Source organism: Takifugu flavidus, chromosome 12, assembly GCF_003711565.1.
Source record: "Takifugu flavidus isolate HTHZ2018 chromosome 12, ASM371156v2, whole genome shotgun sequence".
Lineage (NCBI taxonomy): Eukaryota > Metazoa > Chordata > Actinopteri > Tetraodontiformes > Tetraodontidae > Takifugu > Takifugu flavidus.
In genome coordinates this window covers 6,488,521-6,515,038 of record NC_079531.1, presented here as the reverse complement: position 1 = coordinate 6,515,038, position 26,518 = coordinate 6,488,521, and the positions used below count along the sequence as shown (strand labels likewise).

The following is a 26,518-nucleotide window of genomic DNA, read 5'->3' as shown; positions in this document are numbered from 1 at the left end:
AATACTTCTGTTTACACCCAGTGGTGGGGGTTGACCTCTAGTTGTACAAAATTAGAGGCTGTTCTTTAGTCTCACGTGAACTTTAAACAACGGAGGCGATCATAAACAATACTTTATCGTCGGTATGCGGGACACAACTATCAGTTTTACATCTCCGCTGCGACAAGCCCTATTTTGTGTTCCAAAGGGAGTCCAGGAGCGTACCGCAGGAAAATAATGGTTACAGTGGCAAATTGGAGGTGGGGTGTCTAAAGCAGGAGGTGAATCATGGATTGGAAGTTTGACCCAGTCGGCCAAATCATGGAACACTAAATGTTCAAATAGGCAAAATCCATTTTATAGTGTTTCTGTAGTTATTGTGGAAGATCTCATGAAGTTTTGTTCCAATCTGGAAAGTAGACAAAAGTTTTGTCGTGTGATCCCACCTAGGTCAGATCAAATTAATAAAATAATGTGCTTGAAGGCTGTAATGGAGGGATATCAATTCAGAAAATGTAGAGTCGCATCTCTCTGAACTCCCCCAGCATGATATAAACAGACTAAATACCAGCACCAGCTCTGGCACAGGGGCGAGTGTGTTTGCTCAATGAGGCACAAGCTTATCCAAGGTCCTGGTCCTGATCAAGGTTTTGTCCTGTTAACAAGTTTTCTGAGAGATGGTCTTGATTGTCACAGACGGAATATATTAATTACTCAACTGAACTGAATTCAAAATGAGCTCCATTCATGTCTTCTCCGTTTGCTTTGATGTACCAATAAAGTCTCAAGTGGGAACATAAAAACTACTTCCAATAAATCCCACATTTAAAAAAAGTTGTAATTCACTCTTTGAATGGAAAAATACATCTATAAAAAGGATCCACATTGAATTTCAGGCCCCACTACAAAAGATCAGACAGGATGTTGCTAACGTAAGCTAAGCTAAACCTAAAAACACAGTCAATTCAGACCGGATGTGTGAAACTCTGTGCGGTTCATTATTTCTGATGGAGGTCACAAACCAGAGCTGCCAGTAAACTGGAGTTTAGAACAGATCAAGAAGAGGGAGGTTGCACCTCAGAGGTGGGCCCAGGAAGGACCGCTGGAGGAGAAGCAAGTGAGCGAAAACACCACAGCATCAGGAATGTTCACACTGGGAAATCTAAAGCAACATTTTTTTTAGCAACTCAGGGAAGAAGACACAAAGAAGCAGAAGAACTAGGAATCACACCTCTGCAAATATAACATTGGCTCTTTGGAACATCACCATAGAAACAATGAAGGATTCTGCCTTCTCCTTCTCGAAAATCAAATTCCCCCAACAGGAAAGCTGTGTTTTGTGGAGGATCATCGTCCATTCTCCGTTTCCCCAAAGTCGGATCCATTCATGTGCACAACAGTTGTTGGAAACATAGAGTTCCTTAAGGGTCATTAAAGGCATCGATCATGAATCCTGGAGTTTGTCATTACCACAGGACAGCCTCAACATTAGTCAGTCCATGTTTGTTGGATAAAAACCCAATAGGAACACACACCGTCATTACACAGTCCTGTAAACACATGTTTACTGCCTTGTTTATCCCCCTGACAAACTGCTATGGCATTTTTTGCCATCTGCAGAATAATCTCAACTGGTCCGGGTCTCCACAACACAACACATGCTCATGTTGTGTACTCGTTGCTACGGTGTCATTGTGAAAAGATGACTTGAACACACACATTTGCCAAAACCTGATACAAAAGCAACAAACTCGATTGCTTGACTATAAAATTACTTATAAAAGAGAGCAATTTTGTCACCATAGGGAACTTTACAAGTGGAAAATACAAAACATGCGTGTTGTGTATGACACGCCTCCTTCTTGTTGCTTAGGCTCCTCCCATTCTGACCCCTGTGTCAGACAGGTGATCTAATATTTCATGTATTAATGCCAAACCTTTGCTCCGACGTAACAATCTCTCAACTGTAGCACAAGCTATACATATTCTGATGGAATTGAGCTGCTTGACCCAGTTTAACAGACTTAACTGGTTCCAGTTGATGTTGCAACAGATGATCGGAGCTGCGTAAAAGAAAAAAATCTGTCCGACTGCAAAACTGGTATCAGATTTTGAGTTGGTGGGAAACAAGTCAGGAAGTGACACATATCACAACAATGAGCAGCAGAGGCACGCGTCCATGTTTCCACCCTTAACTCTTTGGGGGCAATTTGAGAAAACTCTGGGGGGGGGGGGGGGGGTTGTTTTAATTTAGAGACAAAAACATAAACCCAGTCCAGTGCATGAGTTGTTGTGTCACTTCATATTAGTGGTTACATAATGAAGCACCTCTCCCCTCCAGTATCGCCAGTTTGTTTTTCCAGTATCAGCCAGGAGACCGAATTCGTCACCCAGTTAATGAGCGTGGAACAGAAAATGTAGCAGTCAAGCAGGTCGTCATGTCAGCAAACTACGACCTTCGCAGCCGATTTCGGCAGCTTTGAGCTTTCACCTCTAGGTGGCAGCAGAGCGTCATTCTGAGGTTTTACAGAGGGAACGTGGACGTCAAGCAGAGGTGGACTAAAGGCAAATACTTCAGAAAATAAAGTGGAGCTCATCCTCCTCGTGTTGTTGGCATGACGACTCTGCACTTATTTGGCAATCAAGCACTGGCAACATGGAGTCACAACGATTTCTTCCATGCTATCCTAATTGTCACCAGATTTCCTCTGTAAAGGTTAGAGATAGTGTTGTATTCATGACGTATTTGTAAATATACATGTAAAGATAATCAAAATCAAAAACATTTCGCAGAGGTTTTTTTTAAAATAAAGTGTTTCTGGCTTTTATTTCAAATCAAACCCCTTCGGACGCTGTAAGTTACCTGAAACAGTTGTTAGGTAATACCACCACCTAGTGGCCAGCGGTGTTACTGCGCCTTCGGCAGCAAAACTGTTTTCTGCAGAATACATCAAAAATGCATTTTCTCGGTGCGAATGCATAAACAAAGCGATGACTCGATTTGCTCTCAGAGCTTTGGCTGTTGTTCATCTGTGGATGCAGCGGCAGGTCAGAACTCCTCTGAGCCCACAGACGTGGCGTGTTTTTAACAGCCAGAGCGCATTCATGACCAGAGAGGTTTGAGCCCGAGCCGGGCCAGGAGGAAGGTGCAGCTTAAGGCCCCAGATGGGCCACATGTGTCTGCAGCGTATTGTAATAGGGAGACTCTTCTGCCTTCACTGGGTACATCCCTTCAGTCCTCTTAACAACCTTTGACTGCACGGCACTTGCATTTTATTTTTACAGTGTTTTTTCCCCAACAGTTATTGTAAAGTCTGATAGTTTGAGGTTGCAATTTGATTTAACTGGACATTAATATGTCCTTGGTGAGTGATATGCAGCTGGGTGGAATCTGTAAAACAGATACAACATCTGGATTAGAGAATGAAGCCAAGATAAGATAAGATAAGAGTCCAAGATCTATGAATATAAATGACTTGTACTCAAGTGTGTTCCATGTCAGTAAAAACACAGCCATTAGCATGCTAAGCTAAATGTAGCCTGCAGCAAACATAAAGAAAAAGCCTTCTCTTCTCTCATCAGCTATAGGACAAAAAACAGAGAACCTCTGAGATGTCCTCAAGGTCATCTGACTTATCTGTGTGCCACAAAGTATATGAAGCTAATGCCCTGTGGTGTTCCTGCGTGGTGATAAGAGGAGAAATCCACGTGGAATGGGGTGAGAGGCCAACATTCCTTACAATACAAGTGTTACATAGGCGACTATTGAGAAAGAGCTTATCCACTGCTGTTAACTGCAGCCAGTCCCATGATCGGGAGGCCCAGGGTGGAAAATAGGAAACCTTTCATTAATCCTGTGGAGAAGATCCGATGGAGAACCTTGAGAGGTTGCTCTCCGTTGGATCGGCTTACTTTCAATTCTATTTCCAAGGACAAACGTTTGTCTACAGAGACGGGAAAAGATGGTTCTTCACCCATGATGTTCTGAAGGTTCCTGCATCTTGTGTCGAGAACATTCTGTGCTGCAGTCTCCCAGGAGACACAATCATGGAGGTTTTATAACCATTTGTCCACACAGTCCAGGTCGTCCCTCCACAGAGGCAACAACCTTCGATCGGAACTGTTCTGTTAAGTATTGTTGGAGTAAAATAACCTCTAGAAATAATTTTGACGCACCCACAGCTCCTGGACCCTGTCCTGGGGTCACCAGGCACTTAAACCTCCATTATCCTGATAACATGGCAGATGATGGAGGAGTGAATGATTAATGCCACAGGGTGAAAGGTTGTAAGCAGTGACCACATGGACCGACTGCTCCACACACCACCGATGCATCAAACTCCGCACTGGCCTAATTTGATTTCAGCCAGGAAGCTAGCATGTATCGCTCATAAAGTTGCAAACTTCCCAATAATAACCTCCACAAGATCTTTAGAGGAGTCCCAAATAAAAGCAATGACCACCATCTGTTGTAGAAATTCCACATCGCTCATTTTGGGGCCTTTTTATTCTGTCCTGCGGCCCCTAGCTCTACCTCAGCGGGGGCTCCTCCTATCAAACCCCCGCAAGGCTAATTGCTGGCGAAGCAAGCTGGGATCCTTCAATTATTAAATGCCGATGGCGCCTCCGTACGCCCCACCATGCAGCCACTTTTTAGCACTCAAACTTCTTGTGCACGTCTTCATACAAGTTCACATCAGCCTCGGCTCCCCACACACACAAACACACACACACACACACACACAGCAGGGTGTTCCGAGACCACGTGGCAGAGCGCTGCACAGCTTGTCTCTACGTAGATGAAGCCAACTTCCCTACCCACGCAGCCCCTTTGACAGCTCCTCCCTGCTAACAAGACATTCCGAGTGAGGAAAACTCCATGAAAAATTCACCAGCCGACCGAGGTGGCCTCCCGAGGGGGCTGAGTGTGGGGTTGCGGTCGGGGGGATAACGGGAAGGAGGGGATCCCAGCGAGAAATACGGAGTGTCTGATGTGTGATTTTAAATTCAGAGAGGGGATTTACTATTCCGGCACTCAGCCACGAGCAGCCTCGCGGTGGATCTCTCCAAGCCTTCTCCACAGCCTTCCCGCTGAAGGCATCGAGGAAGAGCTTGACGGCTGATAGAAGGAGACACTTGCCGACTTCCAAACACGGGCCAATTACGTTCCCCAAACTGGCTGAGAGAAAGTTTGAATTCTTTATGACAGGTCACTGCAAAGTCATGTGGAGGCGGGACAGCTGCTGTATTATTAGCCATATACTCACAGGACAAGGCCACTAATGTGCAGGACCAAACTGTCCTCTAGGGGGCATCAGCCATGCTAAAGTCAACCTCACCTTTAAAACTGAGGCAAGAAGAAGTAGAAGAAGAAGAAGGAGGAGGAGGAGGAAGTAGAAGTCCTTCAATGTCAGCCTGTAATTTCAACTGTTTTGGTGTTTTTGTCATCTCAGGTCAGTGCTGGTGAACTCTTTCATCACCAGATTACTGTAGCTGATGAAACTCCATTTTGTTCCCTTTTAGGAAACTTCCTGCCCATCCTTCCTTTTAGAAAAGGGAAATGTTTTGCTCTAGAAATCATCCCCCACTCACCAATGTCCCCACTCCAAGTAAAATCTGCACAACCCAGCATTAACAAAAGCATGTCAATTTCAATCTTGGGGAGACTTTAAACTGGTCACGCTAAGCCACCAATCCAGATGCCCCCAGTTCGGAAACAATCCTGCTGAATTCTGGCTGTCTTTGGAGGTTCCGATGGGGAATATGTCGATTTCCGCTGTTAGGCCGTGAAGACTTGTGCCCAAACACGAGCCACCGCAGCAGCTGAATGGCCCTTCAGCTGTGCTTTTGTGGGGGTGTATGCAGATTCCATCAACAATTCTCAAGGGAAAAACACAGTAATGTGCATCACACGCATCTAACTAAAAGCCACCCTGGCAGTGTTGGACAATACATAATTTAGGGGAGAGTTTAAACTAGACACGGAGCACCAGAGAGTCATCTTAATGTAAAATGTAAAACTCCTCTAAACTGTTTTCATGAGTGATTTCAAAACTCCTGACTCAGAGTACATTCCAGCTCCATGACGACACCTCATCTGCAGTACATATATTTCACACTTCGCCGAGAAGTTGCTTGTTGTTCCTCTGCTGTTCGTCAGAAGGATGTTTAAAACACTCACACCGGCACAGGCTGCTCTCCAAAGCAACCTCAGGCCGACAGAAGCCAAAAGTCTGTCACGAAGCTGCAGCTTTAGACAACAAAAACAGTCAGGATTGAGCACCGAGACCGTCCTGGAGGTTCAGCGCGTTTGCCAAACTGCTGCACTGAGCGCTTTGGCAGCCACTCCTGCCAAGAAACTGGACATCTCATCTGTCCGTTACGTCTAATATTACGACTCTCTTTTTAAGCCGCAGCCCTCCACCCTCGAGGTCGTTCCAAAGTGACTATAACGCGCAGTCTGAGCTCTCGGGACGCACGACCGACGCAGCGGCGCACCAGCCAGGACACCCCTGGATGTCGTTTCTTTTTATAAAAAAGAAAAACAACCCAACAACAAACAAACAAAATAAACGCCGCAGGAAAAGTTAAAACCGCACGCCGCTGCGCACTCGGGTCCGCATCACCGCACGCCTCGGCGGGGGGCTTAACGCGCGCGCAACCGGGAGGCACCTGAGGAATTCGCGGGACGGTTCAACCTCGTGAGTACGCAAGCGGGTGCGCGCTCCTGTCCCAACCATTAAACCTCCGGCCTCATGCACGAGCGGGAGAGTCCTCATCATGCCCGCCGACAACCATCAAATGACACCAAACGCGCCCTGTCAGATTGAGCCGATCTGGGTTCCTGAATTAATTCTGAGCGCATGATTTTTCTTTCTCGCCTTTCTCGCTCTGCGCGCAGGAGAGACTCGTTAACAGGAGGTTTGTGTTTGCAACCTGCAGTCGGCTCACCCGCTTTTTAAAATGAGGCTGGGAAACATCATTTTATTCGTCGCGTTTTGTTCTTTTACCGCTTATTACGTTTACGAGCCGCTTCCAGAGGAGATTGAGGAAAAATGGAAACTAATGCTGACCAACTGTTTCTTTAAAACAGTCAGCCACATGGTAAGAAAAGATTTTTTTTAAAAACAACTTTGTTTTAAAATGCATTGCTGGTATTTACGTTGCAGATACATTTGGATGAAACGTGTGATTGGACATTTACGCGCTGAAACGTGACTTTTTGTCTCCTCTTTTCACTGTAGTTGACGCGCATGAATCATTTACTGAATTTTGCTGATGGGGATATACATGCTGGTTCCACCAGATTATGTCAGATGCTAATCCATGTGTTGTATAGTCCTGCTCACCACTTCTAATATTAGATCCTATTAAGGAAACTCCTCTGGTTAGTCACCTTGGCGTTTTAAAACAGTAACGGACTCAAACCTGCACGTTTCAAAGCTAAGAAATGCCACAATAACAGCTGTTAACCCGTATGAATGTCAGAATGTGTGTCAGAATGAATGTTATGTGCGTTAAAACCTCCTTTCTCTTGCTTGACACTTTATTTTTTATTAATATTGTGAATGTTGCAGCCCTGATGACGAGGGAAACAGAGTAGTTTCACACTTTTTTGTTCTTCAAGCGCCATTTATAACCTGGGCAAATAATTGTTCTGATCAAAGAGGAAGTAAAGCTCGCTGCTCACTTTTATTTGCAGATTTTCTTTTTTATCCTTACTTTCTGTCCTGTGGAGTGATCCAAAATGCCTGATGTCACGTGGAGATATGAGGTCTTGTTTTGGCCAAAGTAAAAGAGCATCAGCTGATTAGTCTCATACCAGACGTGTGCAGCCAACCTCAGGAGTCATAACAATGTCAATTATGCTTTAAAGCTTTAGTTGTGGCTCTTCAAAGCAAATAGCATTAATATAAGTAATGGTCACACTGAAGCATTTCTCTTCCCTCTCTGTGGAGCAGGGCCAGAGTTTGACATCTTGGATGCTTTTTTATGGTGAATAATATGAGCTTTTCTCAAGGTTGAACTGCCTTGAAGTACCTTCATTGTGTGCACAGCAGGGAGTATTAATGGCTCAGGTTGGATGAACGGGCGGTAATTCTCTAATGGGTTTGCGCCGTGCCTCCGCTTCCAGGCGGACCTGAGCGAGTCGCTGGGGCTGAAGGACTACATGGGCGTGATGTACTTCATCACCCTGATGGAGAACGTGGCGCCCATGTCCGACGAGCGGGTCGCAGTGACGGAGGAGAGGCTGGACGGCGTGCAGGTGGTGGTGTACCAGCCGAAACGGCGGGCCGGCGGCGCAGAGCTGAGGAGGGCCATCATATACCTGCACGGGGGAGGTTGGTGCCTGGGAAGCTCCAGTAAGTCTGCATGTTGGCTCCTTTGGGACATAAAGGGATGTTTTCATCATGAAGCAGTACTAATTAAAAGAATGATGGCTAGCATTGGAGCTAATCAAGCTTTTTAATGAATTCATGTCATTTCTTTGTCTGTACACTTCTGTTGACCCTGAATGACCCTCAGCTGATGATAGAAGCTCCTCTCCCTCTCTTTAGCTCTATCATGTAGCTTCTCACAGAGAATTCTGGTCTCAGTGTTGCTTTTACAAATAAGAAACCTTCGTTCTCATATCAAGATGCAAGATGAGCCAGACCCTCATCCAAAAAACACGCCGTATGCCGGAGCAATGGGAGCCTCGGAGGGCGGCTACCCTCGCTGATCCAAAACATTAGCGAGCGACACGCAGTTTAACGCATCTCACGCTGTTCCTGCAATCTGTTGATAGGCTGTAACAATTACAGCAGGGGCGAGGGGAGATGGGGGGGCTCAGCTGTGCTTTAGTTTTGTTCCGTTTCTAACTGCTCCTTCCTCTCGGTGCAGAGATGAGCCCATACGATCTCCTGGCCAGAAAACTGGTCAATGAACTGGACGCTGTGGTGCTTTCTGTCGAGTGAGTATGATTTATTAAATGGTGCATGGAAACATCCCTCAATATCCGTCTCTCAGCTCTTCACTCAGATATTAATAGAAGCACCGGCCTCTTCCTTATTCCATCTGTGTCTCTCAGACTCAGTTTTTTTGTCCGATAAGCCCGTCTTTGTTCATTACTCACGAGCTACGTGCGTGGCTGGATGCAGCAGAGTGAAGCTAACAGGTTTTCGTTCGGGCATGATGAGGCTTTTCCCGGTTATGCCCACGCTCACTGTTCCCTTAGCACATCCGGCTCTTCCTCTGTTTTGTAACATTGTGCAGCCAAAAAGCAGTTGCAACTCCACCCGTCTCTCACCGTTGCACAGCGTTTTCTAGCCTTTATTAGGTAACTGTCGGCAGAATGCCCGGCCAGCACCCTCTAATGTGGTTGTGCTTGTTGACATAAAGTATTTAAGAGCTGGATGGGAGAGTGGATCATTGTATGCAGTGAGTGCGTGTGTCTGTGTGTGTTTGTGCGAGAGTGTGTGTTGAGGGGTTATTTCTTTATCTGGCTCATCCGAATTCCTGTCTGCAATTTGTTAAAGGTTCAGAGAGTAAAGCGCCACATTTCACAACCCTCACAGTCTGTTAAAATGGTTTTTCGGCTCGCAAGAACCCCGTTTCATTAGCTGTTTATTAATAAAGTCTGATTACAGGAGGTCAACAACCCTTATTTACAGAGTTCACTTAAGCAGTCGTTTCTGGCTCCGTCAGCTTGTGTGGCTAAAGTGTAATCTCGTAAATCACCTGCTTCTGAGAGCTCAGGTGTATTGTTTTATTGGTTTAGAACAGGGACGGGCAAATTCAGCCCTCTGGGCCTAATTAAAGCCAGGTTTTGTGTCCTACCAGGCAGAAACTGCTCTCACCATTTGAAGTGGATCCCCAGGTGAAGGCGTTATCTGCCTGTGGGATAGAAAACCTGGCTTGAATCTGTTCCTGGGGGACTGGGTTTGCCCACCCCTTTAACCTCTACTTTAATGGCTATGTTTTGCTCGATTGTTCCAGGTACCGTCTCGCCCCCGCTCACCACTTTCCCGTTCCCTTTGAGGATGTGTACCGTGTTGTGAAACACTTCCTCCAGCAGGGGGTGCTGGACCAATACTCTGTGGACCCGGAGCGCGTCGCCGTGTCTGGGGACAGCGCCGGGGGCAACCTGGCGGCCGCCGTCTCCCAGCAGGTACCCGTCACAGGCTGATCCGCTCAGTTGCTGCCGTCACTCACCTCCATTATCTGCAGATCGATGACTGCCAAGAGGGCAAATTACACTCTTTTGCACTTCAAGTGGAGCAGGTTTGCATGTTCATCAGGCTCTCTCTCTGGCTGTCATGCCCCCCCCCCCCCCCCGCATCCTGCTGCGCTCACTCCGATTGGTCACGTTTTCTGTGAGCTGCTGACAGGTTGACATGCGTGGGGGGTGGGCCTGACTCTTTCGCTTCCCAAGAGTGACTGCTGCAGAAGCTCTCTCTGACACCGTGTCATCATTCAGGGCGTCTTTGCCGCACTGGAGGATGAATTATTGCTTTGAGTCCTTTGCCATTGTTACACAAGCTGAACATGTGTCGTTTCTTGTGAAGATGTTATTTCACCAGCTGTCGTGGCCGTGCCGGGGCCAGCACCTTCACAGCCAGACTCCTGGAGTGCTCGTTCTTCCCGTCCTTGCTACGGTTTTCACTCTGGGTCGCTCCACACGTGCATGTGCAGTCATCAAGGTGTCAGCTTGGACAGGCGCTCGGAGCGTTTGGGGGCTAGGAATGGAACTAGTAACCCTCGGCACCGTTTAGAGGCTGCACGCGCGATGTGTCCTCACTATTATTGAAACTGTCAACATAGCAAAGCCGTCACACACCCCTCCCCTTCGCCAGCTTGAAACATGAAAAACCCAAATCCTCCCGTCTGATTGGTTGGGACATTTTGCTGTGGTCTAGGGAGACAAAACACTTCGCCGGTCCTCCTTGATCCACGCAGCTCAGCTCGCATGTCGGAGGTTTGAATTCACAACAACGATAGAGAGTGAAGCTCAGCACTTTGGCAGATTTGAACAAAAGCCCAACCAGAAGCTCTCAGATGGGTCAATGTAGAGCTGTGCTCAGGTTTTTTTCTGCTTTGACTGACGCTTCCTAAATAAAGTCACATTTGAATTGGAGTCAGATGTCAGGGTTTATCTCCTTAACTGTTCTCTCCACCTCTTTAACAGCTGCAAAAAGACCCAAAACAGCAGGTCAGGTTGAAGGCCCAGGCGCTCATTTACCCCGTACTTCAGGCTTTGGACCTCAACACTCCGTCGTACCAGCAGAATCGGGACATGCCCATCCTCCCGCGCACGCTCATGGTGCGTTTCTGGAGCGAGTACTTCACCAGTAACAAGGCCTTCTTCAGGGCCATGATGGCCAATGCCCACAACCACGCCGACTCGTCCCGGTTGCTCAAGTTCGTCAACTGGAGCGCCTTCCTGCCAGAGGTGTACCACAGAAAATACAACTACAGCGCTCCGGCCATCAGGGAGGGGGAGGCCACTGGGATGGACGCACCGTCTCGCTCTCTGGCCGACCCGAGGGCGTCGCCCCTGCTGGTTCCAGACACAGACTTGCACTCGCTGCCCAAAGCCTACGTAATGACCTGCGAGTACGACGTCCTCCGGGATGACGGCATCATGTATGTAACGCGGCTCCGTGCCGCCGGCGTGGAGGTGACGCACGAACACTACGAGGGAGGGTTCCACGGAGCCATGATGTTCAGCGTGTGGCCCACTGACTTTCTGATCGCTCAGCGCATGATAGACAACTACACCATGTGGCTGAAGGAAAACTTGTAAAAACTTTTGACTGTAAATCCGTTCCCCTGTTTTCTTTGTACCCTCAGGCATCCGCTGACCATATAATTGTCTGTATTTATATTTTTTTTCTAATCGTGCTGTCACCTCATCTGAGAACAGTAGTGAATCAGATCCTTACAGATTAGATCGCAGTTTTATGTATTAGGCAACAGTTACATTTTTTTCAACAAAGAAGAGAGCAAAACTTTAATTCTGTGTGTTTGATGGTGGTCGTTGGCCTGCTTTTACTGTTATGTTATTGTCCTGCTGCCAGATCTGACAGGGGTTGTTTTGGTGTAAATACTGTAATCAGGGTTAATATAAAGGTACTTATAACTAATTAAAACATGATTTTGGAATCCGACTTTTACCCCGACTGGGCTGTTGAGACCCTTTCATACTCGTCTTTGCAGGCTGTGAAGTCAAGTCAACACTTTCAGTGCAGCTGATCTGAACCTTTGAACATTTGTTTTGACGTGTAGAAAAGATCCTCCATCAAAGGTTGCTACGTGATATCCCGTCAAATAAAGCAAAACGTTTGCGAAGGATCGACTAGTGCTCTGTTTTGTAACCTGCACTTGCACCGAGGGTTATTATTCCACAGAGAACATTTATAGTCATGGTTTACAATGGTATTAGCTTAGTGTGTTGCTAGCTTATATGCTAACAAGGAGCCCAGGTCCAAATGTAGCTTCAGGTGTTAGCAGTAGTATTAAAATGTGGCCCTATTATGAGCACCGCTGTAACATACGTGTAAATTTAGAGCCAAAGAAATGTGTACAGATGCGATTTCCCACTTCTCAAACATGGACTGTGATGCCATTGTGCATATGCAATTAGCGCGGCTCCACTGTCACATCAGGGTTGACCTGAACAGGTGAGCAATAATTTGACAGTTAAAAGTTCCTGGTACCTGGATAGATTTTGCTTCCATAAAGAGGCTGTTGTTGTGGACTCCTATTTCATTTTGCAAAAGATTCCTTGAAATTAAGCTGCAGTGGCTTTAGCATGCGGTATAGAGGGTGCCGCAAGGGTTAAAATGTGCTAAGAAAGCTTAAAACGAGCTCATGCTGTGGACTGTGGGTAGCCATGCGCAATATATCCTGGCCACATTATTGCTGAACAAACACCAGAACACCAGCAGAGTGTACCTCACAGCCACGCTGAAACCCAAGCGCCCTCTGAAATGTCTGAAAGATGCCCACTTGTTTTAATATTTACTACCTTTTCTTATCGGCCCAGTCTTCATACCACCCCCTGGCTCACAGTTATGAAACTAATATGAGAGCAAATCTTTTTGTTTTTTTCATACCAAACGTCTTTACCTTGCCTAATCCGGCAAAGGTGCCAGTAAAAATAAATCAAGTTATTAGTCTTGAGTGAAATGAAGCCCATGATCCTGTCTGTTGGATAAAAATGAGTTTAAGGGTGTTTCAAGAGATTTGTTGCCTGTTTAAGGGAGGAAAGGTCACAGCCAGGCAAGTATGAAGCATTTATTATGAAATATCTTTCTGCGTGTCCACTGAAAGAAGAATGAGCTGATAAAATAGCTGGAGGAGGTTTCACAAGCAAAAAACACAAACTTATACACAAAGCAAATGAGGGTAAAGCTCCATAACAATGTCAATTAGCCACATTTTCATCCTTCATACCAACATTTACATATAAAATGCAAAAAAAATTCTAAAAATCGCTGCTACCTTTAATATTATAATAAACAGTGCCATTTATAAATAGTATCAATTCATGTATCACTCCTAAACATGTCTGAAGACATGAATGACACTCTGTTGACACCTTTAGAACAAAAATGACATCAAACACCACAAAGAATGCTTATTATCACAATTTGCCAACAATAGTTTGAGGAGGTGAATAAAAAGAGAAAGCCTTCTTTAGAATGTGTAAAATGAAACATTTATACTGTATATAATGTAAAATACTGACAGATACAATCTCAAGATAACACAATATATAATAAATGAATAGTATAAACGAAGTACAATAGATGCCATAAGATGACGTCCATCACTGCTCTGCAGGCTACAAGCAGTCGTTACACACCAGGACAGACCATAATACACAGTTTCCTTACAGGCAGCTGCGCCTGAATGATTACGTAAATGCTTTTAGCCTCGTTTTACAACATCTTTTTGTCGGGCTAGTTCTCCCTGAGCGTCTGCCTTTCGGACCATCTTCCTCATCTTGACGCGCATCAGCACGGTCAACTTGTCGCCGATCAGGAAGTAGAAGACGGGGTTGATGACGCTGTGCAGAAAGGCCAGAGGTCGGGTCAGGATGTACAGTCCCTTGATGTACCTGAGCGTGCACGGCTCCACTCCGGTCCAAACCTGCGTGGAGGCGATTCTGATGTTCCTCATCACGTGGTATGGGGTGTAGAGGACCAGGAACATGGCTGCGGCCGAAGCCACCACCCTGACAGGCCGCTTGAAGGAGGCGGCCCGCCCCTGCAGGGCCCTTTCCTGGAGACGGAGCAGGTGCGCTATCTGGTAGGTGAAACCGCACAGCGCCAGGAGTGGGAAGACGTACCCGGTCAGGGTGAGCCCCAGGCTGTAAACAAAGCTGTTGATGTCTCCCGTCAGGCTGGAGAAGTCCTTGCACTGTCTCCAGTTGCCCTTCTGCAGGTCCTGGACCATCAGCACTATCATGGGCGCCACTTGGACGTTGACCACCAGCCAGCCGAGCGCGGTCACTGCGAGCGCCGTCCGCCGCTTCTGCAGCCAGTGGTTCCGCATTGGGTGCCTGACCAGCAGGAAGCGGTCCATGCTCAGCAAAACCATGAAGAGGATGGAGGAGTAGAGGTTGACGTGCAGGATGTAGCGGTTGACGATGCAGAAAAAGGGACTGTTTAAGGACTGGTCGTGGCCGTAGATGTAGGAAAGGTGCGGCAGGGTGCAGAGGAAAACGAGGTCAGAGACGGCCAGGTTGAAGAGGTAAATATGGCAGCTCTGCCACGCCGGCAAGCAGAATATGTAACCAAGCACAACCAGCAGGTTCCCTGGGAAACCCAGGCAGAACTCCAGGCCGTACAAGGGAGGCAGGAAGTACTTCTCCAGAACATCATCGATTTCTGTACAATTAAATGCCTTAAAAGGAGAGAAGAAGGGGGAGGGAACAGGAGGAAGTCCCAGTCACACAACCAGCTGATCATAATCAAACTCAGGCTCGCTAATTTGACATAAACGAGTATCGAGCGCGTCAATATTGCGACTCACCATGCTGTAAGTGCTGCGTAGGAGCTGCCAATGGCTTCAACCGTAGCGGAGGGAGATGTGAGCAGGTGCAGCCACTATTTGTACAGTAGAAAGGGTAAACAGTTGTGGTAATGGGGGAGTCTGGGCTGCGACGCGGCTTGAAAATCCAATCACAGCAGCCTCTCGCTGACCGTGACACATGACAATGACAGCAAAAATGACTTCAGTCGTTTTGGGAGCCCAACGTGCTGCGTTCAAGGGGTGAGTACAATCGGTGTTTGTGCAGGGATAAAGTGTGTGTTGACCTCTGAGGTGCTGGAGAACACAACAAATCTCAAAAGCTGCATGAAAACTGATCCAGGGGCCTTTTTCTGGACCCACGGCAGGCTGACGGAGCAGTTCAGGTCTCAGGTCTGCACCGCAGCTGAGCAAATTCTGCAAATGGACGCTTATTTCCATCCCAGGTGTAAATAAAATAGGGCCTGAAATATCCTGATATGAGCCCTGCCGGTTTATTACCGCAATATGATTTGGAGCCATATTAAAACTATAAATCATCAGCAAAGCAAACACACACCACCATGTGACCTTTACGGTCCAGAAGGTCAGCATCCGTTAACTCCAAACGCGATCTAAATCGGGCCCAAAAGCTACGGGCGAAATGTGGTAACCATACCAGAACTTCCACAATATTGACTCTTTTTGTTGAAGATTCCACCGGGTGTTTAGTATTCTTTTCCTCAGGGTTGCGTAAGCCGGGCTCATCGTCATGATAACGACTATTCTGTTCGAGAAGCCGTTGTATATTTTGGAAACAAAGCCTACGATGTTGGACGGCCTTTGGAAAGCACATGACGTGCTGCTGAGAGACATGTGAGACCAACTCAGGAGGAGGAGGAGATTCTTCTTTGATACCTCTGGGTAGACAAGCAAGATAAAATGGATCCAGTATGTCCTGGAGAAGTGTGTTTCTAGTATGTTATTTTTGGGATCCAGTGTAATGAAGCGTTCCTCTTAGGAGCCGTCAGCAAGTCTGACATAATCCTCTTGGTGATTTAATCAGGTTTTATCCTTGTATCATTTTAAATATATCAGTAGGAGAATATAGCTGCTTAATATTTTCAATGTAGTTTGCATTAATGGAAATTTGTGCGATGATAGCTCCCCCTGGTGGCCAAGTGTTTTATTGTAATTGCTCTTTAATTCCATTGAAAAACCTGACCTTGTTTAAGCTAATGGAAAGTCCACCCGTCACTTATATGCAAAGTACATTTAGAATATTCCAGCCTGATATTCCGGCAGGAGACTTTCTTCAGAGATTTGATGTGATAAATAATGAGTCCAGCAGAGGGGGGTGTTCCCCTAAAGCTCCGGGACTGTCCCGCATGATGTCCGTGGAGACCGATTTAACAATGATTAAAAATACCAAGTAGACTAGAACTCTCTGAGAACTGCTGTTCCACATAAGGTTTGGAAACTACAAAAATCCAATATTTACACAACTGAACACATTAAGTGGTCTGTTTTTACTCACTCTTTAATGAGGTTAAAAGCACGTTTCTTAAGGTGTTTCTGGGTGTTTCTCTTCAGCCCTTGGCTAACAATGTCCCACTTCTAGAAGGTGACACACTTCACCACATTTTATTACGAATTACTCTCGCCATTCACGTATTACAGCAGCTTAATTGGATGAAAATGAGTGCAGGCTGGTGGTCGTGGTATCATGTGACCTGGAAGCATTATTTTAAACCATCATTTTTAAGTATTTTTGTCTACCCCTCCTTCCCCTATCGTTTCCTCCCCTTTTCTTTTGAGTTTGCCCATCCTCCTCACGTATCACAACGTCACTTCATCATGTCCATCCATTTTCTATTCACCACCACTTGGTTCTGATCGGGGTCACCGGGGATGAGGTCACATATTGAGAGGTGGGGGACGTCACTCTGAGAAAACCCCACAGACACGGGGAGACTGTGCCAACAGAAATATCCGAACACAAGTTCTTCCATGCAGGGTCTCTGCTAACCACTGCAAGTCTGTCCCGATGGGCCCGATGGACAGCGCCAGTGTAACATTATATTCATTTCTGCCCATTGAGTGTCATGCAGCGAGGTGCACAAATGGACAGGCATGTAGCCATCACACAGATGTAATAGCACATGAAAAGAAAGCAGAAGTGGACCGTAGACAAGCACAAAATGTACATCTGTTCTATTTTAGTAAAAAACTAGTAAAAAATCCGGAGGTAATTGCAGGAGGTGTTAAAAAGCCCGATGTGTGCGTGTGTTTTGTTTTTTTCTTAAATTAGTGGATGCTAATGCATCAAATGGAGAAAAGTGAATGTGTTTCAATGTTGGCAGGCGTATGGACCTTAGCGACAAATACACTGACAGACAGGTACAAAAGTATTCAAGAGTAGACATGACATGACTCTTTTAGGTTGCGGCATTTATAAATAGATATAATACATATAAAAAGCTGTATATAAAAAGCATCTTAAAATGTTTAATGTTTGCATACCTCCGTATCAGAAGTCCTCGGACGCTGTGCGGGACACTTCCTGTGTCACAGGCATTTATTTTAACCCTCCAATTTCAAGTTAACTGCTTGTGGTTGGGGTTGCTGTGACTTCCAACACGTAGTTGAGTAAGTCAGCGTTTGTCCGCAGCAGCTATGAGTGATTTTCTTTCATCACATCATCAGCGTGAATCAGCACCTACAGGTCCAGGTTCTCTAATCTAAAGTTGTTTCGTAAGCGAGCCCAAACACACGGGAGCAGACCCAAGGGCCCTTTTGTATAAGTGTTTCATTACTGCCTGACTTTTTTTCTTCTTCTTCTTCTCCTTTACAGATGTGAACAGAAAATAAAGGCCCTCCTGTTCTGCGTCTTTGCTGATGACATCATGCCGCCACTGCAGGGGAACCTGGGAGTCGTCAAACAGGTAAAAAAAATTCTGTAACGATTTAGCAGAAACAATGAACATCTTGTAAGCTCCTTGCTGATTGTTAAAGCGCTTCGAGCGCCATATAAAAAGGAGGGAAAACAGGTTTCACATGTCACATTTAGCTGCCCGTCGCTCTGTCGGCTAACAGGAAACCTTCACGCACTTTTCTGGTGAAAATCACTCCCTTTCTTTCAGTCCCCCCTCATTTCTTCCTCTCCTCTTGTCATCTTCGTGGCACTTTTTGCCTCCCGTCTGCGGTAAAAAAGGAAGAAACGCGGCTGGAGAATTTATCTTCTTGTCACTTTCATAAATTGGAAGAATGGCTTGTCACAATCACGGCCTCTTAATTGGTGTCAGTTGGCGTCGGGGGGAGCGGAGCAAGCTCCCAATCGTTGCTCTGGAGGTCGCAGTGTGGAGGAGAGAGAAGGGCGCTTCCATGCGGTGACACGTTCACATTTTTTCCCACATTTTACAGAATGACAGGAAATAAGGAGAGATCATATTTTTAGAGGCGCTTTATAAACAGGGCTGTAAATGTGTGTTCCCAGGTCAAGGAGGTTTATCCTGTTTGGTTTCTCTGCACTCCATTACAGACCCTAAAATATGGTGGCGCGCAGTCCCACCGTGGCGGGGGCGGGGGGGCTCAGATGTTGGCTGCACAGGTTAGCGGCAGGTTGGGTCATGACACTTCGGTTCTGTCCAGATGGAGAAGTTTCTCATAACTCATAAATGTGTAGATTGATACATTTCTTAGGTTTGCATTTTTACTCTTGTTCACCATTTAGCTTGATGCTATCAACACATTTCCACACCTGTGTCATTTAGTCCAACATTAACGTTAACGTTACTCAGGCCCATCTCGCTACTTTAGTCCCTATGACAACGCTCTCAAAAATCAACAAAGGCGTCATCGGGTCACGTCATGTACGCGCTGAAAGGAAGTATATCCATGCGTGTTGGGTGGACCAGGATCGTTCTGGATGATGTGATCTACATTTGAGTGTGTTTGGACACTTTCAGCCCTTATTTATTGCCATGTAATCGGCTTTATTTATTTACCTCCCGCTGACTGGGAGGGGACAGTTTGTTTAACGCGTGTTTGGCCAATTTGTTGCTGCCAGAAGGACTCACATACTCGCTCTCCCTCTCACACACGCACGTCTCATGGTTCCTCGATGATGCGTGAAGCAGATGTGCTGATCAGATTTCCAGATCCCATTACCTGAGACTGCCGCGGAGCGATACGGACGAGCAGCTATCTCTCCTGCCGGAGTTGGCGGAAAAGCACGATTTCTCCCCTTTTGTTCACGTCTCCTCTGGCGACGCTCCAACTCAAACACTCCTCCATTGGCCTGTTGAACACGCAAACAGCTTTGCAGCATTCCTGAGCAGGGGCCGTGCCTCCTCTTCACCTCTGTGCACACACTGCAGCTCAGCCCGCTAATGCTGCGGGACCCCCCCCAAAGGCCTGTCGGCAGCATCCCCACCGTCTCCCTCACAGCGCTGCATTTCTTTATCTGTTCTTTGTAAACACTCTGCGCATGTACGAGCGAACACATGGCCGGGCCTGTTCTGTGTTTAGACAAGCGGGAGATGGAGGTGCGCCGGCCGTTTCTGCACTGTAAACACGTCTTGAGCGGATGTCTGCTCCGCGGCGCGAATGATGTCAGGGCGCGCGCAGGGCCCCGTCTTGGGCGGTTCACGGGAAAACGTATGACCAAAAAAAGACAACCCAGTGGCATCAGTAGTCTGAGCTAGGCTACGAGCTGTGGCCAGCGGAGAGAGGAGTTGAGTTGGCGTTCCTCGTTAGATTATAGCTTATTCCTACAACAGACACACAACTGCCACTGTGGCCTGTCTTCCTTCCTTGCTACCTTCCTTACTTCCCTCCTTCCTTAAAGAAAATTTGGTAGAACAATGCAAAAGTTAATAAGGCTCCATTGTCCTATAATATAGAGCCTACTTTTTTATGTCAGTACACAAAGATTTCATAGGATTGTGGAGAAATCAGTGTAATTTGGATGTAAAATGTGATTTTTCCCTTTGGAAAACTTGAGAGGAATTGAGAATGGACATGTTTTCCAACAGTAAAAGCATATTTGAGCCTTTTGACTCAAAAAGCTCATATTGGACCTTTTTGTTCTGCTAGCTACATTTGCTAATGCTGTGTTAGCAGCTGTTTTCTATTTCAGGAGGTACCGAATTTGGAAGTTAAGTCACTTCATAGCAATGACGATATTGATACTGAAATGGATACTAAACAGTATTACTCAGCCTACTGAGTACAGTTCCTTTTTTTAAAGAATGATTTTCATCGAGAAAATGATTCATTTTCAGTCCATGCGTAATTTTTATGTCACTCTTTTCTAAAGTGGTATTTTGAAATGACCAGATAACCGTAACTGACGCTGACGAACACGGTGTTTCTGCCAGAAAATGTCCCCATTATACGGCAAGAATACCTGCATTTAGAAAATTACACATTAATACAAAAGAAAGAAGCAATAATACCCGATGATATCACTGGACGGGTTTCCTAAAGCACTCTGGGTAGTGTAGTCCCTTGGAGGTCGTCTCAGTGTAGGTCTGGGCTCCCTGTCAGTGCAGTAAGGGGATTGGATATGCTCTGCTAATGCTATTAGTGTGAGAGATGGGGATTACCGTCTCCAAAGGAAAGGGGAGAAGGGCATGAAATGCGAAAAATCGCCGCGTTGGGAGAGTAAGTGTGTGACAGAGATTTGCATGTTTGTACACGTATTTGAGGGAGATAGAGAGGGATTAAGAGTGGGATATTCCTTCAGACTCGCACAGCCAAACACAAATGCTTAGCTACTGGCTTTAATGCAGGATGTTGTTTGAGGTTTTTTTTTTTTTTTTGTTCTCTTTTAATTTCATCAGGCTGTTTCAGTCCTCTTGAGATTTGAGCTAATTAGTCTATTAAGATGGGCCGCACCTCTCAGAAACAGGCTTATTTTTAGCTAAAGGAGAGTTAGATGTCACAATTACGTTTCTTTAATAAGAGTAGCTAAAAATCTTTCTTGCCCTTTCCTGAAAGGGTCAGTAAAGGAAGGAAGTAACCAAAACAACCTTAAGGGTCTGACAAACTTAGAATAGGAGATGTTTTGTTTCCGTCTGATACATTGGTGGTGCTGTGGCCCAAAATACCAAGCAAAAGTTTTTGGGTTGATGTAATTGTTCATTTTAAGGTCATTTACTATAATAACATCTATAATAGCACACTCACACACACTCTCTCTCTCAAACACACACTGTGTCTCCTTTCCCACGGCACAAGGTCTAAAATTGGAGAAATCCAGTCAGGGACAAAGTCCCTGAGAACAGGGGAGGATGAACCATTTCACTTTCACTTCTGTCTTCACACCTGCAGGTTGCCAGGACTGGTTAAATATCAGCTTTTCTCACTGTTGACCTCACCTAGTTGGCCTTAAATGCATAAACAGGATGGTGGCTCCCTATTTCCATTAATATATGCTGGCACCTAAAAGTGCCAGTAAGTTGGACTTGGGTGACATGGTTGTCATGGACACGTGTGGCAGTTTTGTAAATTCACACCACAAAACCACCATGAAACTGTTTGTTTGTCTTTTTGAAACAGTCAGAACTCTGCAGAGTCATTTCCTGCTTCAGATAACGCCATCGGCACAAGATGGCCGCCTGGTGCGTTCCAGTTTTGTGCTATTTCACGTTTGGGAGGAAGTGACCCCTTATTTCAAGTCCCTGGCACACAAATGCAGGAAGCTAGCTTATTTGAACTGCTTCACCTGGACTGACAAGACTGCTTCTGGTACCACAATGGCCCCAGATTGGTGAATTATGTATCAAAGACACGACTGTTTACCTTTAGAGGAAGACCCTTTGACTGGGCCTCAAGAACAACGAAACCAGGAGGTGATAAATCATTAAATCCGTGCAGCAAATTCATTAAAACAAACATGGCCCCATGAATATGTAATGCGTGTGTGTGTGGTGGGAGCTCACATGCAGTATTGCGTCACAAAGTATTGGTGGAAACAAACCGTGAATCTACATTTCGTACTCCTTGAGGCCTGCCTCCGGTGGAGTTGGGTAATTTCTTTCTCTGTTCATGCAGCTCACACTGATATTCACAGTCCGTTTCATGGCAAAGCGCATTTTGGAGACATGCGTCGTGAATCCACGGAGCCTTTTTCAGGGCAGAGCTTGTTTCCACTGATAATTGGTAATTCCACTGATAATTCCCCTTCGATAACCATCATCTTCCACATTTTCCTCCTCCTGCCCCCTCACATGTTTGCCCTTCTGCTGTTTGTTCTTTAGCCAACAGCGTTCCCGTGAACTCGCACCCTGTTTTCTATGATTATGTTAGTTAGAGTGGGTCATTTTCTGTCTCTATCTCTCAGGGGTCATATTTCCGGCTCAGACCCACAGGATGCAGATTCAGACCTGCTCTGGGTTTCTAGGCTTAGTGAACAGTAGTACATGGATCACAATGATGTTTGGTGGGGGCCACTCTGCGTTACTGTATGAGTCCCCTGGTCATCAGGCCGCTTGCATCCCTCCACCATGACAAGATGGAGGCTCATAGAGGAGATTTCATTCATATACATATGGAAGGCAGCGATGAGCTGAAGGCCTGAAAACCTAAAAGTTGATAATGGATGGACGGATGGATGAAAGAATTAATTATTCAACAACGTTGCAATTGTTTTTGCGGGAGCCTGTTTTCACTAGAGCTGGAATGGAGACGTTCTTGAAATGCAGCCCACATAGAGTAATGCACACAGCCGTACAGAGGATAATAAATAATATAGGGGAACCACCGGTGGGCATGAAATAAAGGAGGGGAAAAAATCCCCCAGTGGAGGGATGGACCAATAAATTCAAACCCACCTAAAAGTGTGAAAGTATTAATAATTACAGCGGCGCCGCCTGCGCACTATGCATCTAATCAATGGTCATTGCTTCTAAGGGGAGCTGAATGCTGCTAATGAAAAGTCCTGGTTAGTGTTAACGTCTCTAATGAATGGGTTTGGTACGTGCACCCTGCGGACACCCGCTGTTGCCATTAGTCCCCGGGAATCAAATTTGAGCAGGTTATTTAACATCCTGCGGCGCCAGCAGCGCCGAAGTGTGTCTGATGATTCCTGCGCACAGTCAAACAGAAGTTTGAAGAGGAATCCACACCTTCTCCCATCTGGCACCGCCCACACGGTCTATACCTTTCTCCGATCTCTTTGCCTTCGTTTGGCTCATTAAATCATCCCTGCAGCAGAACTCCACTAACCCGGCTCAGCAAATCCCACTTCCTACCTGTTCCCATAGCTACTAGAGATGGAGAGGATTTGGCCTGACTGCTCTGGTGCTGTCAAGTGGCCGTTGGGGGTGGACGGGCAGATGTGATGTTTTTGGTGATGGTGAAGACACTAAAGAGGGTAGAGAGAGGAGAGGGGAAGAGAAGGAGGGGGAGGGGGGCGACAGCTACAGGAAAGATTGAGCTTCAGAGGTCGCCGGTGTGACGCCGCACTCAGCTGGGAGCCGCTGAGTTATGAGACCCAGGCCTCCGCGGCTCCCCGGGCACTCTGTCACCACTGAAGTAGGCGGGGAAGTGTCGTGTCCTTTATTTCAGCCTCTCTTTTAGGTCAGACCAGACTCCTGTGCTCCGGCGCAACCAGCTCCGGTCTTGATTCGCAGCTGGGCCACCAGTTAATACCAGTTAAAGCCCAAATACACAGGTGACTGGCGAGGGAGGCTGGAACAGCAGCCGAGAAATGGCAGGAGGGCTGGGAAAAAGATACACACGTTCACACAGACAAATCCTTGTATTTCTACCTTCGTGACAACTTTCACGGACATATTACCCAGCCCCTGACCCGAACCGAAACCCAAAAGTTGTCAGCAACAGCCAAAATGGCCCCACTTATCAAAAATGTCCTCACTTTGCTAGCAGAATACGGATTTACAAGAACAAACACACACACACACACACCCTCCCTTTATCTCTGCAGGCAGAAGCAACAGTTAGCGATCACATGACAGCCGGTCTGTTCCTCAAAGCTGGGCTGTTTTCGTCCGCGCTCAAAGGAAATGTGAACCGAGCAGACCCCCTCCCACCCCGTTTTTCATCCCCTCTTTTGTGTCATTTAAACAGAATGTACACACACGCAGACCCTGATGAGGGAGCAGGCGAGGGTAGGGGTTGGGGGGGGGGGGGGGCTGATGCTGTTGCCGGGGCAACCGTGGCAGTTGCCATCGCGAGGCTTCTCCTGCGGTTTGTATATGCATGTGCGTGGACGCAGCGCGGCCGAGCTCGTCCTCCAAACAGAGGAGAGAGAGATGAAGAGGGAGAGAAAGAGAGGACATCCCCCACCAACCCTGTGCCAGCAGAGAGAGAGAGAGAGAGAGAGAGAGAGAGAGAGGGGGAGAGAGAGAGAACCCATAATGCACTGCAGGCTGCAGGGCTGAAGCCGTGTGGATTCATCAGTTCCTGTTTGGAGCGACACTCATGCGTCTGGATCGTGCGTGAGGGGAAACGCACCTACAGCCAGGCAGGTAAGACGGCTCTACGCCGGCCGTGTGGACAGGCGGCGCCACAGCCAGACGCGCCTGTCCTCCAGAGCCGCCTGGGGAGGAGGGGAGGGAAGGGAGGCTTTGGGAACGGCGGGCTGTTGCCAATATTTGACACGTCCTGATTCCGACAACTTGCCCGCCTGTTGCTCGCGAGCTTTCCCTGGAAAGAGTTTGGGATTTTCCAGTTGAGGTTTTGATGTGAGATTAAGTGATGCACTGGTGGATTTTCGCTGCTCTTGTCTCCTTCCCACTTTTCTTTTTTGGCACGTCTTTCATTTGCAGATACAGTTTATGTGTAAAAGACTTGTCAGATCATCGTGACTGCGTCACCTTTTACCTCTAAGGTTTCAAATTGGTGATAACGGATTTCCCATTAGCTACAAATACTACATTCAAAGCTTAAACCGACACAAAGATGACTTAAATGCCTGTGAGGATCATTTTAACCACTTCTCCTTCTGTCATGGGATGTTACAAACACCAAATTTTGCATGTATACAGCGCCTAAGCTGTTAGTAGGCGCAAGTGTGACTTCTCCATTACGGGTCATCTTGTGGTTTAACGGTCGAGGCTTGTGACCATATCTGTTGCACCAGACACAGACGTGCTCGAAAGCGTGACTGCAGCAGCTCAGGGGAGGGGAAAAGTTTATTCCCACCCCAACGGACACACATACACGCAGGCACACACACCCTTGGGACACTATCGTCTAGGCAAAGGAGCGATGAAAAAAGTCTCCGTTGATGCTTTAAAGAAGCAATGAGGTCTTACTGGTGCAAGGACACTGAGACAGGATATGCAAATGGGCTTTGTGGTTTGGGGAATAAATACCTGCAGATCAGACAGAAAGAAAAATGAACTCGAGAGGAGCAAAAATCTTCAAAAACCCACCTGTTATCACACAAAATGGAGGAGCTGCTGGGGTTCATTATGGTTCCTCTAATTAGGAGCCAGCCCCTTATTATCTCTGTGGTGGCCTGATAGAATCCTGCACACTCCTGCAGTTATGCAGTCTTCAAAGTTTGTTGTCTGAAATTGCAGAGGTTCCTTCCCAGGGTCTGCGTTACTGGACAGGGACCACACCAGGTCACGCCAACCCCTCATTTGAAAACGTTTAATCACTTGACCTTAAACACTCGGCGGCGGTGCACATGTGCGTCTGGCACGTGTAAATACCTGCCAGACTCAGCAGGTTGGCCTCGGGCTTTTCCATTTACTCAGACCCTTGAAGTTTCTCGACAGATATTCTTTTACTCCGCGTCCAGCTCGGTCTTGGCCGAGCGGCGTGGCTCTGGGCCTGATAAACGGATCCAGATCTGGTTGTCTGGCTTTCCCAGCTCCTGCTTTGATGAAAGGGGACGCATACTGTAAGGCCATTCCTGCTCTGTCTGCTGAGGAGTCGGCCTCTGTGGCGTTTACCTGCTGTATGTTTTCATGAGTGAGACTCTTGATTCAATGTAGGTGCCAGCGTTTGGAAGTTGCCCTCAGGTAGGGTTTAAGTTCTTCATTTTGCCATTTATACTGCTGTACTTGCTTTTCCTGACTAATGTGGTGTAATATTCCCATAGTTTAGCTCAAAAAAGGGTAAACTGTAACATATTGCTCCATATTTCAACATTTCAGAACTAGCCAAAAGCCGTAGTAACATTCAGATGGAGGAAAATCTGAGTTTGCCTTTCTTATTGTCCCTCTCACCTCTCGGATCGGTGCCATTTTAAGCCACGACCGACAGCTTTCCTCATGGAGAGGCTTCACGAATTGATTATCTGGAGCAAATGACAGACAAATGTAGTCAGAGGCCAGTAAACACGCGGTGTTACTGCACAAACATAAGCAAATATGCTCCGCACCTGCTCCGGTATGTAATAACAACATAATGGGAATTAGCAGGACTTATTTCCATTTTACACACAATACAAGGGCTGAATGTGATGTAATTGTGCACAGATACAGAACATGCAGACTCTTGGAGGCAATAAAATGTGTCTTAGGAGCCATATTTGGCTGCATGTTGTCAGCCTGCCAGA

General features: G+C 46.6%; 3 protein-coding genes across 35 annotated transcripts in view; 2 read left to right on the top strand and 1 right to left on the bottom strand.

The window, feature by feature from the left end:
* Positions 1-6,164: 6,164 nt before the first annotated feature.
* On the top strand, positions 6,165-12,309 carry aadac (arylacetamide deacetylase). The gene is made up of 5 exons (XM_057049921.1): positions 6,165-7,083; positions 8,114-8,342; positions 8,863-8,932; positions 9,958-10,129; positions 11,147-12,309. The coding sequence occupies exons 1-5, from the start codon at positions 6,943-6,945 to the stop codon at positions 11,762-11,764; spliced, it is 1,230 nt and encodes a 409-aa protein (XP_056905901.1). The 5' UTR covers positions 6,165-6,942; the 3' UTR covers positions 11,765-12,309.
* Positions 12,310-13,243: 934 nt separating this feature from the next.
* On the bottom strand, positions 13,244-17,697 carry LOC130535085 (succinate receptor 1-like). Of its 2 annotated transcripts, XM_057049923.1 has the most exons (4): positions 17,500-17,697; positions 15,001-15,074; positions 14,116-14,871; positions 13,244-14,032 (listed from the first exon to the last, which is right to left on the bottom strand). In XM_057049923.1, exons 2-4 carry the CDS (start codon positions 15,001-15,003, stop codon positions 13,880-13,882), a joined length of 912 nt encoding a protein of 303 aa, XP_056905903.1. In that variant the 5' UTR covers positions 15,004-15,074; positions 17,500-17,697; the 3' UTR covers positions 13,244-13,879. The 2 variants fall into 2 exon arrangements, with proteins under 2 accessions (XP_056905903.1, XP_056905902.1); XM_057049922.1 differs by having other exon boundaries at positions 13,244-14,871; positions 17,500-17,660.
* A 6,447-nt stretch (positions 17,698-24,144) lies between these two features.
* LOC130534543 (muscleblind-like protein 1) overlaps positions 24,145-26,518 on the top strand; it is a 43,325-nt gene continuing 40,951 nt past the window's right edge. For 9 of the 32 annotated variants that reach the window (XM_057048754.1, XM_057048778.1, XM_057048771.1 and 6 more), the window contains exon 1: positions 24,146-24,473. The gene's annotated coding sequence lies outside the window, so the exon portion shown is untranslated. Of the gene's footprint in view, positions 24,474-26,518 lie in introns of all 32 variants that reach the window. The other 23 variants (XM_057048764.1, XM_057048756.1, XM_057048752.1 and 20 more) reach the window with 10 other exon arrangements.